Here is a 17,667-nt window from a genome sequence, read left to right as displayed (position 1 = left end):
AATACAAAAGATTTCTTAAGAGTTATCTAAATTACGGAAGAACACACACTTATTTTTAGAATGATCAAAGCAAGTGAACGATTTAAATTTAATAATTATAAATACGTCAGAAACGAGCAAAATAAATCCCTATCTACAAGACAAATCATATATAAAACAGTAGGCAGCATAATATATTTCATTATCTAATTGTATGCTTTCATGAGAAGCAAGATTGGCAAACGGTTGTATATATATATATATATATATTATATATATATATATATAGATATATATATATATATATATGTATAAATACATATACATATATATATATATATATATATATATATATATATATATATAATTATAAAAATATATATAATTAGATGTAAATATATATATTTATATATATATATATATATATATATATATATATATATATTTATATATAAACATATTAAACATATATGGGTATGAGTGTACAAACGTAAACATATATATATATATATATATATATATATATAATTGTAATACAAAATATTTCTTAAGAGTTATCTAAATTACGGAAGAACACACACTTATTTTTAGAATGATCAAAGCAACTGAACGATTTAAATTTAATAAACTATAAATACGTCAGAAACGAGCAAAAATAAATCCCTATCTACAAGACATCATATATAAACAGTAAGCAGCACAATATATTTCATTATCTAATTGTATGCTTTCATGAGAAGCAAGATTGGCAAACGGTTGTAGAAATAAAGATTTTTCTTACGAAAACTAACAAAGTAATATATATATATATATAAATATATATATATATGTATATATATATATATATATATATATATAAACATATATATATATATATATATATATATATATTCCTGTCCTTCTATTGATTTAAATAAAACGTTCTAATGATTGTCTTTATTTGGATGTAATTTTACTATTAGGTTAAAGTTTAGTTGTTAAATATTTCTAGATGTATGATCTCTCGTTATATCCAATTGGAAGCAAACTTTTTTGTTCACCTATGTTTGCTAATTCAATATTTTTGATAACCTCTTTCTTAATTTTTTATTTTGCTAAGAGTTTTTCAAACGTTTAAATAAAGCTTGAACTTTTTTCTATGTTGAAAAATATGTCTTGGTTTACAATTTTCGTCAATGTTTTTGTTCTTTAAGGAATTATGTGTTTAATGCTTCCTTCTGATAAAAATCAAAAACAAAAATAGGATTTAAGGGTTACGAAGAAAAACAATTAAAATAGTTTCAGTTTCAAAAGTCAAATCAACATACTATTTTGTATGCTTCATTCGGTTCACGCAAGAAAAACATTTGTTAAGGTATATTAACAGACTATAAGTGAAACTGAGACAATATCATAGTATTTTGTAGAGGTGAAAGTGATTAGTCAGAATTTAATAATTGTAATTTTAATGATTTTTTTGATGCTGCTATAAGTGAATCTAAAGGATGTATATTAGTATCACATGATATGGGTAACAAATTAAATAAAAGGATAAATCATTAATTTACAACAAGTAGACATCAATATATGCAAATGATAGTTATGTGTCATAATTAAGCACAGACAGATAACGTGTCTATTTGTATTACTTGAGATCATTTGTATTACTTGGTATAATGATCTGGCTTTCTTTATATATTTCAATTATATATTCAATTGTAACAAAGATTTCTACGAAATAGGTAAAGAATAAAATCATGGTATTATGAATTTTAATCCCAGAATGGGGTTCTTTTACTGTTGTTGATGAATAAAGATAAAAGTTTAGGAATCACTTGTTAGAGAAAAAATTTAAAAAAATTCACGAGTTCTTCAATGTTAAGACTGGCTGATGATGTTGATAAGGAAATTAATGATTATTCGAACTAGAATTCTTAATTAAGTGAGTAGTTGAAGTATAAAGATATTGATCCAAAACTTAGTGTTTTGGCTAATGAAACTAGTTCTAATAATTTGCTTCGAAAATTAGGTATTTTATTATTTATTGCATCATCTTTATTTGGTTTATTCTTATTTTTCTCTCCAGATGCAACTAATAAAAATACTGGTAGTAAGCTTACGTTAATGATAGAATTGGTAGATTAAATGAAAGCTATGGTTTAACTCAAAGTGAAGGTTTAAATGAAAACAAAGGTTTAAGTAAACTGAAACTGAAGGTTTAACTAAATCTGATGGTTTAACTGAAAGTAAAGTTTTAACTGAACAGAAAAGTTTAACTAAAACTGACAGTTTAAGAAAAATAAAGGAATATATAAAATTGAAGGCTGAACTAAAACTGAAGGTTCTACCAAATCTAAAGTGAAAGTGAAGGTTTAACTGAAAATAATGGTTTAACTAAAACTTATGTTTCAGGGAAACTGAAGTTTAAAGTAAACCTGATTGCTGAGAAGAAAATAAAGGTTTAACTAAAACTGAAAATTTAACTACAACTAGAGAATTAACTACAACGAAAGGATTAAATAAAGCTGAAGGTTTAACTAATATTAAATGTTTAACTAAAACTGAGGGCTTAAGTGAAACTGAAGGGTTAACTGAAAGTAAAGTTTTATCTAAAAGTGAAATTTTAGGTGAAGCTGGTTGTTTAACTGAAAATAAAAGTTTAATTTAATGGGATGATTTAACTGAAAGTAAAGATTTTCTGATAGTAAAAAATTAACTATAACTGAAAGTTCAACTAAAACAAACGGTTTAAGTAGTAGTTTAACTAAAGGTTTTACAGAAGTTTAAACAACAACTGAATCTTAAATAAAACTAAAGGTTTAACTAAAGCTGAAGGTTCATAAACGAATTGGGTTGTTCAAAGTTTGAAGAAATACTAAGAAGTAAAAAGAAAAAATTGAAATTTTGGTTGATTATAAATAGACATGGAGTATTCATGTTTTGAGTGTGGTCAGGGAACCTTCTTAGCAGATTCAGAAGGTTTAGTTTATCATCAAATAATTAATCATTATAACAAATATCATGAAAGATAGGTTATTGATTGTGATAAATGTGATTACAAACGTTTTAGTAATGCTAAAAGTTAAGTGAGGACAAAAGTGAAACAGAGTCTATTATGCAGAAACTTGATATTAAACAGACTTTGTCTGATGCTAAACAGAATTTGTCCGGGGTTAATCAACAACCTATAGGTTATATAAAAAACGTAAGAATGATAAAGGGTCAGATTGTTTTGATGTGATTAGATATACTTGTATAGAATGTCCTCAAATTAATGTTAAATGTCCACAGTGTAGTTCATTATCAAGTAAAAGTGGCCTTACTGCTCGTATTAAGACAAACAGGTGAACAGACCTTGTCCGTAGTTAATGACCAAACATGGTCGAGGACCCATCAAGCTATTAAAAACAAAAATATTACGCATAACTGTATTAAATGTTGTTTCTTAATAAAATTTTGAATATAAAAGTACAAAATTTAATTAATAATTTTTTATTAATGCCTAAAATCATGCTTATTCGTGCCTCAGTATTAATTAAGCATGATAAAGCATGATTAGTGAATTTGTAAAACAACATTTAAATATTCAAAAACAAAATTAACCATGTTATTCATTATAGCATTGAAAATGAAAAACTTGGTATAGAAACTATAGAAAAATTCAAAATAGCTACAGATCCAATTGATGATAAGGTCATAAGAGATTATAATGGTGACTTTAATTTTTGAAGTTACGTTAATGTATTATAGATCATCATACTTGCTATCATTTTAGCCATTGGGTCTGCAGTTTCTATAATGCTTTTTATTATAGTTTATGAAATTGAGATTTTTCTTAAGATGATACTCATTATCAATTCATCATGTTTCGAGTTCTTTGTATGATTAACAAAGTAATCATGACACTTATGTTTTATTCCACAAACTGTGCAATTTTTTTAGTTTTTCTTGTCCTATAATTGATGTTTATTTATGTATAGAAAATTATTTCAAAATTGACTAGAAATGAACACAAAAAATTTCTATATTAAATAATTTTCCTATATGAATTTTTATACATATGCGTGTTTTTAGACCATTTATACGCGCAATTTGAAATAATGTATACAATTTTTACACATATAAAAATAATTAAAAAAAATGATAAAATTAACATAAAAATATTTTTTATAAAGTTTTTGTCTGTACACTCTTTTACTGAGATACCATTTATATATTACTATAGATCTGCCATGTGGTTGTGTCAGAGTCCACCTTGTGATGACCTATAGGAATGAGGAAGAGGAAGACAGTATCTTCGCTTGGACATGTTAGTAATCTTCACTAGGGTCGGTACTCCCACCACTTTTTGTTTATCATTTCTTTAATCATTTATTGAATTTTGAACTTTCATATCTTTGGTATCTTTCATGTGTAAATCTTTTTCTTATTAAACTATTAAACTTTAGGATCATAGTTTGAAATTAAAGTGAGATAAGTCCTTGATGATAAAATACTTGAATGATATTTAAAATATTTCACAATACATAAACTAATTAATTATTCTTCAAGACAATTTAGCTCTAAAAACATGGAGAATAAGATTTCTGACAACTTCCCGGGTTGAGGTTTAGTAAGCAAAAAATAATGTAAGAATTGCGGTAAGAACTAATTTTCACCGCAAAGCGCCCGCATCTTTTTGCGATGAATGCAGTGAAAGTGATAAATTTTTGTAAGATTTGTTGTTTTTAGCGGTGAAATTTTCATTTTCACCGCATTAACCAGATTTCTTACAAAACATACACTCCTGTACACGGGTTCGAACGTCTCACTTTCAACAAATTCTCATTCCACTGCACCAGCTGTCACTTATTTTAATTATATTTCATAAGAATTTAAATCAAATTGAATTAAACGCAAATCAGATTTCGATAAAAAAACAAATGCTTTGAAATTTTGTAAGATTTGCGGTTTTTAGCGGTGAATTGTAAGCAAAAGTAAAAGTTTCTGAAATTATCGTTATTTGTGCAATTTTCTGCTTGCAAACGGTGGTAACCAATCATTGAAATGTGAACAGAACAACGCTCGAAATTAAATAGACTGGAGTAAAAACAACTATTCTGGTTAGAGAAAACGCAAAAGAAATTGTAAAAAAAAATATAAACAAAAACTATTTGCTGCCTTGAGAGCGCTAACGAGATGAGTGGCCAAGGATCAGTTTCTAACAAAAGAGATCATGTTTTTAAAATGTGAGAAATATTAAAAACGGGACACATTGTAATATGTGTTATAACATTTCTAGTATTGAATGCCTCGATTCTAAAGGAAACAAGGAGGTTCGGTAATGTTTGTTTACCTATTATGTTTCGACCACGTTCAACCAACCACGGTCTTGAAATACTTGTCTACCAACTGAGGAAGATACAGAAAGCTTTCAAAGTGTCCTAAATCTTTCAAAAATAGTTGATACATCTATTTAAAAATTGCTTTTATCTCAAACCACTAAATACTATAAACAATACGTCAGGGCAGAGTTATTACTACAATTTCAGAGGACTAAGAGACAAGACAAAAAACAATATCAAGTAAAAACAACATGCATTAATTACGACCGAAATTCGATGTCTATATATTTCTCTAAAGAAAGATGACAAAGTCCAAGTAGCCTCAGATAAATGGTGAGCCAATCAAATTGAGTTGATAGTCACCACAAAATACATCGGCCGCGTTTTTGTTGAAAATAATAAACAAGTAGACAAAAATGGGCATGGTTAAAAGATACGTTTATACATTTAAAAAACAATTATTTTCGAAGTCATGAAAAAGATTGGCTCTCAACTGAAATATTAAATTGCCCCATTGATACTTTTATGAGAAAGATTTGACATTTCCCATTGTCCAGAATGTCATACAATTCAAAAAAGAACAAATAAATTCAAAAATTAAAAATAGATAAGTTTGCGAGAAAGGTATGTCGAAGTCTATAAAATGGTATTTTTTTTCAAACCTGACAATGTTAGATATAGATATCTGCGCCTTCTTTCAACGTCATTTTGTGTAAAATTAGTTTTTATTAGTGTGTCCTTAATGTGTTAACCAATGAAGACAGCAATAAAAAAATTTAAAATGTCCAAATTTTAAAAGAAAAGTTATGAAAAATCGTGATATCGATGCCAAAAAACAAATATGTGTATGATATAACAGAACTGGAGACTACAATTTGTTTTATTTGATAGAAAATTTGACTTTTTTTACTGACACAATGCTAAAAGGCTTCAGAAATAGGGTTGACTTTGGCCAACTCAAAAAACAGTTGTTTTTTTCTGAAAACAAACTTTTGAAGCCATGAGTCATAACAACCATAAGCTTTCAACTTAAAAAAGTATCAAATTGTTGCTACTTACTGAGTCAGTTGGACATGTCGTTAGTGAGACTAAGGCAAAAAATTACAAAAGGAACGAACATATGCAGAAAACAACATTCAACATTAAGTTTTACGCAAACTGTGTTGAAGCTATTTCGATGCTATCAAGTATGCTATTTGGTCTTCATTTGCAGGTAAAACTAAATTTTCAAAGATTGAGATTGGATTTAAAATTATTCTGATCAGGAATTAACATTAAACCAAAGCTGCAAAATACTTTTTTAAAAGGACAGTGGCTCATTAGAATCCGAATAGCTATTGAAATGTAAAGTTTCCCACTTGTCCGATAATTACTCTTGCTTTTGCTGCTAGTCCATTAATACAAAAAAATGTGGTAAACAATGCGAAAATAGCTAATTTGGCAAAAAGTCAATTTATCACGAAGAGATGATGAATTTGGATACTTATCCAGTTATTTTAGCGAAAAACCAATAGGCATCAACTGGAAGCCTTAGAGTTTCCATAATAGCCTCTTTGAAAATTATTATAGCCATTCCATATTAGACATAAGACTTGAAAATGAACATCAAATGATGGCAAAACTTAGAACTGATTAATAATTTTGTCGGAAAAAGTTGTCGGAGTTGCAAAAATAATGGACACTACACCAAGAACACAATTTTTTATTCACTGAGCTTTGATTTAACATAATTGTGGTTCCTAGGTAATGTAAAGTAGAATTTAAAAGAGACATTTCTTTAATTGTGCTCAAAAAAGCAAAGAGAAATTCCCTTAATTGAGAGACACAAAATAAAATCCGAAACCATTTTCAACTGAAAAATCAACCTTGAGACCAAAGCTGGCCCTGCTAATACTGCTGTATTTTTGCATTAGAAAACAGCATTGTTCCAAACAATTTGGCAGTAGGTTATTGAGCATGTCAAATCCAATTAATCGGAAATATTTGGTGCTTTTTGACAAATATTGTCATAAAGTATCAATGCCGCAAAATGTTAGTTCCAGAACACTTTCTTAAAAACCGGAGAAGCAAATAGTCCTTTCCTTAGTAAACAAAGAACCTGGCGGCAGTTTTTTTCTGCACTGCCGGCCAAAAGAGTTGGCTCTTACGAGTCAGCTAATTAATTTCATCTTAAAACGTAAAACGAATCAGACAATGGTTAAAAATTATTGAATACTATCTCAAAATTGATCAAAGTTTCAGCTAAAAATACAAAAATATGAATCAAACATCGGAAGTGAAGCTAACGTTCACAAAAATTTAAAACACAGTGTTATCTCTGAAAACGCAGATTGTGATGAAAAGAAAAGCAAAAAAATATATTTTTTTATTTCAAATGAGAGACTAAAATAGAATCCAAAACCAATTTCATTGCAAAAAAACAACGGTGAGAGTAAAACTCGCCTTGCTAGTGCTGCGCGACTATTAAAAAAGGCATCGTTCCAAATGATTACGCAGTAAATTTTTTAGCAAAACCAATTCAGGTCCTAAGAAGAATTAAATGCTATAGAAATTTTGCTGTTAGTTTTCGGATTCAACGCCAGAGTTATTGTAAATTTTTTCGACCAATTTTTGTTTCCGGTCATTTTTTAAATAGTAGATGGCTTCTGGTCAAACGGATAATGTGTAAGTCATTTTGTGAAATGTTTTTGATTTTCAAGTTTGGAATTATTTCAGCGATAAGAAGCTAATTGTCTGAAAGTAGGTTAAAACAGCTACTTGATACTAAAAGCGAAAAAATATTTTGGTGTTTTTTTTTAATTTACCGAGGCTTCGGAATCCTATAGGACGTTCAGAGTTGTGAATGAAAGTAACGTTTACGTTAAACGTTATTTTACTATAAAATTATTATAATTATTAATAATATTTACATCTTACATCGTTTTTTCGTCATAGTATTCAAAAAGTGTTCAACTGTTCTTGTGTCGGTTTTTAACCATTAATATTGAGTCAGAGAACACCTTTGAGTTTAAGCTGTTCCTACCCATTTTAATTGGGGAGGAAATACATATTCAAATGGGTTTTTTGTGCAGTCAATTTTGTCCGATTGATGTTTTCGTCGTGGAGGATTGTGAGAGCTATCATTAAAAAGCCCGTCTAGCGTAATATATGAAATGAGAAATTTGTTTTGAAATTATTTTGTTCCACGATTTATCGAATCTTGAATTTCGTGAACCATTGATTGTATAATTTCTCGTTGTTTATTTTCCTGTTTTTTCCTCAGTTTTACGCAATGTTTTGCCAATTTTTTTTCTGAAAATCATGCGATAATTATAAACGGTATTGTTGTTTGTTTTACCTCATCCTAAAGTTAGAAGAGTCTTTATCATTTTTTTAGCTAAGCATTTTAGTAAAGTTTTTAATTTTCAGCCTTTTTAAATCAAAGATGGCACGAAAAAAAGCTTCCTCTGACCACTATGATTGCATTTGCTTTGATTTACTATGATTAGCACACACGAAAAATGCTGACATAATCTTTATTTAATTTCAAGGAGGACTTTGTGGTAGCAGTTCCTTTTAGAGTGCTCGTGAATAAAAAGTCCGCCAGTTTTTCGCTAATTTAACTCGATAAGTATCCAAAATGGATAGTTTATTTTTAAAATGTTGACTTTTTTCAAGTTATCCTTGTCCGTAATAATCGCAAAAAATATTCTAAACGACGAACAGCAGTAGCAATAGCAAGCATAATTTTTGCTTTTAGCGGCTTCCTATGGATGAACACAGGAACCTTTTTAATGATTTAAATTGGTTGCTAAAGTTATTCATGAAATTTAAATCAAACATTTTTAAAAATTATGTAATAACTATTTTCAACTTTACGTTTTTTGTGTTATTTTTTTAGCTGGTCCAGTTAATAGTTAATCTGTGTTCAAATCAGGCGCAATTGATTCCTTCTTGATTTTTAATACAATAAATTCGGGTTTTAGATGCTTCAACACAGTTTTCTCGCAAATTTTAAATGAATGTTTTCGTATGCATTTATTTTTTTTTGTATTCATACGATATTTTCTGGACAATGATAGGTTTCAAAGTCTTTTCATGCAGGAATGATTGAAACTAAATCAGTTTTATTAAATATTTGATATCTTATTGTTTTCATTATTTGAGTTGATATGTTTTTAAAAGTTACAACCGTATTTTTTTTATTTTTGCCGTTTTTTTCTGTACTTGTTACCGAGTCTCATTAAGTACTGGTCATATGTTTTTCTATTGAATTATAAAAAGTATTTTGTTTAGTTTGGGTTTTATTTGATGCTAATTTTTCTATGACATTCTGTATTTTTTCAAAAAATATATAGAGATTGATTTTTGCATTTACTGCATTTTAATTCCAGGAGTGATGATTGGGATATGTTGGAATCTGCAAATCGTTTCCTTTTTCCGCAATAGTTTTGCGAAGGGCAAATTGATCACAAATGCTCATGCAGGAAGTCTTTTCACTTCTGTCAAATTGACAGCTTTGTAACATTGACAACAGTGAATGTAAGCGTGATTAATAATGACGAATGCTGTTATTAGCTTTATGCTAGTTCACAAATTAAGTACAATTGATAGTGTTGAATATTTGAAATTTGGAAGAAAGTTTGATATAGTTTTCCTCGCCGTCGCTGTCGTCCACAAACAATTCTTTAAGCAACTCTATTTGTACTCAACACCATCATTTGTACTTTATTTGTGAACTAGCATAGAGCTAATGACAACATTCGTCATTATTAATCACGCTGCTTTTCATTTTACCGAGAGATTAAGATAAAGGCTGTTTTTTTGAGTGTTTTTGAACATTGGGAATCATTACATGGCTAAACGAACACTTTTCATTGCTTGAAAATTTAGCCAAATTTATCAGTGTTTTGCATAATCAGCGGAGTAAGGCGACAAATAGCAAATTCGCAATTAGGGCGCTAGCGGAAAAGATCCGAAAATTCATAGTATTTTATGAAAATGCAGTGATTTCCTCTGTTTCATAAATTTTTTCATGCAAAAAATTGATTTTAGTCCAATTAAAGCTTTTGTCATTGCCGCCCACTAAAACCCATGCAACCCTATGTTTTCAGCAAAAGTGTACGCTAATCTCAAAACTTTGTTATTAACAAAGGCTTCCATTCTTGAGCTAATGTACGCAAATAAAAAAATCTGGTGAAAGTGTAAAGTGTAATTAATTGCTCTTGAACGAAGTTCATAGCAATTATTGTAAACGTGTGTGTCTTTTGTTATGCAAATTTTTTGCTTGACCATTTTGCGCTTTTCTTCTAGAGCATTCTTTGACTTCGCAAGTGACTTTTTCACGCTTTAGTTCTTCATTTTTGAGTGATTTCTATTGCTCTCACTCCGAAGTAAAGCTTGATGCTAAATATACAGTCGGTTGCAGCATTGAAATAACAAGGGTCTGATAGCCGCTTGGTCAGTGAACATGGATTCCGCACGGGAGGTCAGTGGTTCGAATCCCGAGACCAATGTTTATATAAGACCGTCGAAGTACGGAATATTATCAAGTTATAAGTCGTCAATTGTAATAGTCAATGAAGAATTTTTTCAGGCATAGGAGTTTTTTGTTGCAGTAAAGACACTAGACCCTAGAACGAACTGCTTTGATTTTTAGTCGGATTTGATGAAAACGATATTAAGCGAACTGACCAAGGCAGTCTGAGTGGAGCTGGCTTTGAAACTTTTGTAACGGCATCTCAATACGAAACGAATAATGAGCTTTCCTCAACTGTGTGTCCCGATATAAGACCCAGGAAGTATATTTCGGATTCGATGGGCGGGGGTCTTTACTTAGACGGAATGCTTGGTACTGGAACTGATATTTCGACGCCCATTGATGGAGCCGCTGTGCTACCTATCAACACTGTCTTTGATCAGGTAAATAGTTACAATTTTTGGTTTTGACTCTACTCTAATATCATTACAATAACAAACATTGGGCAACTGTGAAGAGTTTCAGCGTGATAATTTGATCACATCAAAATTCAATTCAAAAACCATTGATATTTTTTGGTATGATTTAATGGGTTAGATACTATCTACCAGTTGCCAAAACACCCAATGTGTCAGAATATCAATTAATTCTCTTTGCACTCTTTTAAATCCAATTACAAACAAGGAGGCTCGGTAATGTGCGTTTGCACATCAAGTTCCTATCCCACTCATCCGCTTTTTTGGCATAAATGTCTACCAAATGAGGAACAGAAAGAAAACCCCCAAAAACTCAAGTATTTTTCCAAAAATGTGTATGAACAAAAAAGATCACAACCAACGCAGACAACTCACTGGAGTAAAAAATTCCGCATTGGATTGATGACATCAGCCATTTTTGAGAAAGCAATTCAAAACGAACAACAAAATCAAACAACAATAACAAACATGAAATACATCCAAAATTTATGTCCATTTTTTAATTAAAACTTATTAGCAAGGTCAAAATGGCATCGTATGAATCTGAATCTGAACCAGACAACTTTTATTGCACTAGAAAAGGCATGGGACCCTTCCTTAATAAGGCTCGGTAACATTTAGACAAAAAAGAACAAAAAAACAGCAAAGTTGAAAACATTAATTAAATTTTAAAAACAATTAAACTCGAAGTAATGAAAACCAAACGATAGCGACTGAAAACATCTAAAAGTTTATAATCACATAATCCTCTATGAAAGGGCGCTAAGAATTGTCTTCAGTCAGTTTTTAATGCGATTAGAAAAAAGAAGAACAAATAGAGACATCAAACAAAAATTCAAATAAAACTGGCGAAAAGACGCTGTCGAAGCCGCAAAGGCAAATTTCGCCCCTCAAAATAAATTCAAGTCAACCTTCCTTGATCGTTCTTAATATGTATGCGTTATGCGAGCTTTTTTAAATGAGAATAGGTAAAAAGAAGACAAAAAAGAGAGTAAAAGGGCAGAAATAAAAAAATGTATTTCTTATTTTTATACTTTTTTAATAAACAATTATTTTCAAAGTCATGAAAGCCTTTAGAAACAAAAATAAAACTTCCAAAGTAAGCGCTTCAGAAACTTAATTATTCAGAATATATCTACAAAGAGGGCGTCACCTTTAGACAAAAAACAAAAAAAAGTACTTTACTTTTTTTTTGCAATAATGTGTATCGAGGCCAGTAAATTCATCACAAAATCTTTTTGTACACCCACTCCTTACCTTGATAACAATAATGCCATCCTGTAATAAATGAGACTAGTTAAAAAATACACAAAACCAAAACAAAAATTAAAGTTTTTTTTTAATTTTTGAAAACAATTGTTTTCAAATTGATGAAAACCATCAGTTATCTACTCCAATAAAAAACGGTTTAATTATACCTACAAAAACGCCGGTAAAAATTAATTTTGTACAGGAAGTTTTATACGGCTAAAACAACAAAGTAAAAATGACAGTTCAAAAAGTGTAAAGAATTCAACTAAATTCTTTGAGAGACGGGTGTCGAAGCCAATAAAACCATAAACCATGCCTTCAAATAAATTTATATGGTCAAGTTAACCTTTTTCTGAATGCCAAAAATGTAAATTATGAACTATCGAAATGTGATAATGTGACAAAAGGGGAAAAATGTCAAGAATGGGCCAAGACCTAAAAATAAAAAAAGTTGTGAAATCTAGAAGTATCTAAACAAGAAAAACTATAACTTAGCACGCAAAACCGATAATTTTTTAATTCAGTAAAAAGAAGAGGATGGAAAAGTATTCTCTCTTTGCCTCCACTATGCTGCAAAATGACCAAACTAAGAGAACAAAATTGGCGAAATTCAATAAGCCATTGTTAAATTAAAAACCAATTTTTTTTAATAGCCGAAATGACCGAATTATTTCAAATGGAGGAACTAGATACATTAATTTAGAATTGCTTATGAAGCCATTTGGAATAATCAACACTGACTTCTGATTTGGAATGTCGTTTCTTCGATTAATTTAAAAAAGATCGATTTTTTTAAAAAAAAAAGACCGACTGAATGCAATGCGATTTTTTTGTTGATTGTAACAGCCCATGATTGGACCAAAACTAGCCTCGTTTTTGTTGTAAGGCCAAAGCGAACACTCAACTATTTCGAATGTTATAGATCTAGATAAGTTATTAGTTAAAAGATTTAAAAAATGTTGCATTTTTGATAATCATAAAGTTCGTTTTGATATTCATAAATCAGCACAAACGGCTAATTTTTAATTTCAGAATACTCTCATAAGAAATGGAAGTAGGACTAGTCCCCCATTTTAGTTTACAAAAATTGTGTTTGTTTGGGTGTTTACTTCCGGCAATTTTAATCAAAGTGGACTAAAGAAGCTTATTTTGGGCAATTTTTGATGAAAAAGCCTGAATTGTCAAATGTTTAGCCAAAATTTTAGCCAAAAATTTAAATCAATGTAGTCAACATTACTTTTTGTCCTTAAAATTAAATCAACATGCTATTGTTAAAAATTTTTACATATTTTATCAAAATTTCAGGAAAATATGGATAAAAACAACGCGAATTGGTCATAATCACAAAAATTTAAACCACGATAACTCGCTCTAGAAAACGAAATTCATTTGAATTCCAGATTCTACGCTGGACAAGCTTTTTAATGATACCACTCACAACTCCCTAAGATAATAAAATATATCGACCGGTCAAAATTGTCTGAACAAAAAAAACCGAGTTGAGTATATGGTTCCTCCCCTCTCAACAGTGGTCGGAACAATAAGCATTTGGTAATACGGTGACAAAGTACCCAATGACAAAATACACAACCTGACAGAATATTCAGAATGGAGCTGGCACTTTAGCCTGTTGCTAAAATTATTAGAAGGCCTATTTACCATAGTATTGCCTAAATAGAATAATATAAAAAGTAATTAGAAAATGTTTATTTGGCCGTGCTTCAATGGTAAATTGACTCAAATATCAAATGCTATAACTTTATTGGTATTATTCTGCGTTAGTAGAAACTTGCGTGGCCAAGTTTGAGAGTTTCTAATATATTTGTTCCGACCCCTCTTGAGGGGGGAGGAACTATATACTCAAATGGGTTTTTTTTTGTTCAGTCAATTTTGGCCGATCGATATATTCATCGTAGAGAGTTGAGACTGGTATCATTTGAAAGCTTGTCCAGCGTAGAATATGGAATAAAAAAGATTGTTTTTAATTTCGTTTTTTACAGGGAGATATCGAGGTTTAAACTTTCGAGAAAATAGAGTGAATTCCGTTGATTTTATTCACTTTTTTCGGAATTTTTGACTAAAATTTCGCCAATTTTGCTGAAAACTAATAATACTTTTCAAGAAAATGTTGTTGATTTTATTTTTAAAGTCAGAATATATTGTCGGCTATTTTATTGAATTTTTTTGTCACAAACTCCGGTTAAATATTTCACAAAAATCAGACTTTTTCATCAAAAACAGCGAGAAATAAATTTCTTTAGTCCACTTTGATTAAATTTGTAGGAAGTGCACACCCAAACACCACTAACACAATCTTTTTAGACTGAAAATGGGCCTAATTCTACTTCACCTTCCATTGAGAGTGCTCTGAAATTAAAACTTTGCCGTTTTTTGCTAACTTTATTCGTTGATTATCAAAAACCAGGCATTTATATTTGATTTTTTAACTAACAAAATATCTTTATCTATGACATTCGAAAAATTAAATATTCTTTATGAACAATCAGCATTAGCAGGACTAGTTTTGTACCAATCTTGGACCGCTACAACCCAAAACATACTTCGGATTGTCATCAGTCGTTTTTTTATATAACAAATTCGATCTCTTTTATATTAAAAGCTCATTAAACCACAGATTATTTCAAACCAAAGCTCACTGGTGATAGGTTTTATTGGCTTCCTAATTAACTCCAAATCAATTTATGTAGTTGATTGCCTCAAAACTTATGGTCGTTTTGACTTTTAAAATAATTGATTTTTAAATAAAAAATGGCTTATTGCAAATTGACTCCATTTTTCTCTTAATTTGGTCAACTTGTAGCTTAGAGTCAGCAATCAAAGACTGTTTCTTTTTTCTGCTGAATTCAAAATCAACCTTTATTGCGGTTTTACTCCTTAAATTACTGTGTTCTGGCTTTGATACTACTAGATTTCACAATTTTTTTTTAGTTTTTAGGTATTGGCCCATTATTCATGTCTTCTAGTTTTGTCAAATTTTCGCGTTATTGGCCATTCATATTTCACACTATTAGCGTTCAAAATAACGCACAATTGATGATATTTAAATCCTTAAAGATGTAGACCTCGAAGAATTTAATTGAATTTTTTAAATTTTGTCTTTAACTGTTGTTTTTACTTTGCCATTTTGGTCTTATTCAATTTCATGTATAATGACCCGGTTTGATTGGCCATATTAATTGAGCCGGTGTTCTGATGTTAGAAGATAGATAATGGCTTTTTTGACTTTGAAAACAATTGTTTTCCAAAATAGAAAAAAAAAACATTTCAGTTTCGAAATTTTGTTCCTTTTATTGTCTGTTTGTTACCTGGTCTCGCTAATTAAAGATTTGAGATGACAATTTTTTGTCAAGGGAAGTTGTCAAAAGGGATTGGTGTCACAAAATCTAATGTTTTTATAGAATTCGTTATGACTTTACTGGCTTCGACACGGGTTTTTCACAAAAAAAAGTTAATTAATTTTTGATTTTTGTCATATTTGACGTTTTTTTTGTAGACGTAAGACATGGTCTGGATAATTGCAGGTCTCAAGGGTTTCCTTCGGAAGAATAAAAGAACCTTCATTTTTTTTCATTGTGTTGTTATTGGCTTTCATGTCTTTGGAAATAATTTTTTTTTTCAAAAAGAACAAGTATTACATAATCTTGCCTTTTTTCTTTTTTCTGGTCTAATTGTTACCTAGTTCCATTAATGAAAGTTCAATATTACATTTCAAGCGAAGGTCACAATTGATTGTTTCACAAAATCTAATGTTTTTAAAGAATTTGTTATGACTTTACTGGCTTCCACACGGGTTTTTGACAAAAAAAAGTAAATGAATTTTTGATTTTTGTCATATTTGACGTTCTTTTTGTAGACGTGAGACTTATTCTGGCTAATTGCAGGTCTCAAGGGCTTACTTTGGAAGAATGGACTAGCCTACTCATATTTGTCGTTGTGTAATTAATGGCTTTCATGTCTTTGGAAATAAATTTTTTCGAAAAAAAATAAGTATTACATAATTTTGCATTTTTTTCTCTTTTGTCTAAGTGTTACCTAGTTTCATTAATGCGAGGTCACATAATACGTTATTGGTGTTTGACAGAAGTGCAATCGATCATATTTTGAGCGCCAAGTTTTGGATTTACGGCTTCGGAAGTATTTTCTGGCAAGTTTTATTTGATTTTTTTTGTTTGTTGTCTATTTGTTGTTCTTTTTGTAACTGCATATAAAATTGAATGCCGACAGTTCTCAATTCCGTTTTATAGAAGCATTGATAATTGTAAAACTGCGGGATATTTTTGTTGATTTCTAATGGTTTTCATTACTTTGAAATTAATTGTTTTTTTTTTTAAAAATTCAGCAAATTTTCTAACTTTAAAGTTTCTGTTCTTTTTTGTCTAATTGTTACCAAGCCTTATTTTGAACTGGCGAATAACTATTTTTTCTTGGTTAATAACAAGTTATTTTGTTTAGTTTTAATTTTATCTGACGCTATTTTGACTTCGTTATTAAATTTGGTTTTTTAAAACGGACATAAATTTTTTGATGTAATTATTGTTTGTTATTGTTGTTTGATTTTGCCGTTCGTCTTCGCTCGCTTTCTTAATATCGGCACATCTCATCAATCTAATGCATCATTTTTTTACTCCACTAAGTTATTTGTTTTGGAGGCAATTTTTTCGTTCATACAGTTTTTTTTAAGTACTTGATTTTTTATGTTTTTCTATCTGTTCCTCATTTGGTAGACAATGATGCCAAAATTGTGGATGAGCGGGGTCGGAACCTTATGTGCGATCGCACATTACCGAGCCTCCTTGTTGTCAATTAAAAATCATTTTTAACAAGGAGTTCATACAAATCATAAGTCCTAATTATTCGGCTTCCTTATTCGGCTGCTCTTGAAGCTCACCATTCGGCTTTCCGATTTGTTACATCATATAACACTTTTTAATTGCCCTGTCACCGAACCTGTTTTGAGAGGTTCATTTCATGAAGTAAAGTGGGCGATCCACATCATGGAATGTTTGTAACACTTCTTGCATGATCACGTATAAGTCGGATATTCCATATATGACTAAGCATGACTTTCTAAAAATTTCGAATAATCGGCGGCCCGGGTTATTCAAATCCATAGTTTGGTTAGATTTAGAGTGAAAACATTTTTTTAGAGCTATTTGGTTAATTTTATCTTATGCTCAGT

General features: G+C 29.9%; 1 protein-coding gene across 1 annotated transcript in view; it reads left to right on the top strand.

Moving 5' to 3' along the window:
• The window catches only part of LOC142334976 (uncharacterized), a 139,509-nt gene that overhangs the window by 47,666 nt on the left and 74,176 nt on the right, over positions 1-17,667 (top strand). The window contains exons 7-8 of the mRNA XM_075383303.1: positions 4,184-4,267; positions 10,921-11,183. Coding sequence (XP_075239418.1) covers positions 4,184-4,267; positions 10,921-11,183 — 347 coding nt within the window. The remainder of the gene's footprint in view (positions 1-4,183; positions 4,268-10,920; positions 11,184-17,667) is intronic.

Source organism: Convolutriloba macropyga, chromosome 2, assembly GCF_964194025.1.
Source record: "Convolutriloba macropyga chromosome 2, txConMacr16.3, whole genome shotgun sequence".
NCBI lineage: Eukaryota > Metazoa > Xenacoelomorpha > Acoela > Convolutidae > Convolutriloba > Convolutriloba macropyga.
Note: the sequence above shows the minus strand (reverse complement) of the source record. Positions and strands in the feature narration are given on the sequence as shown.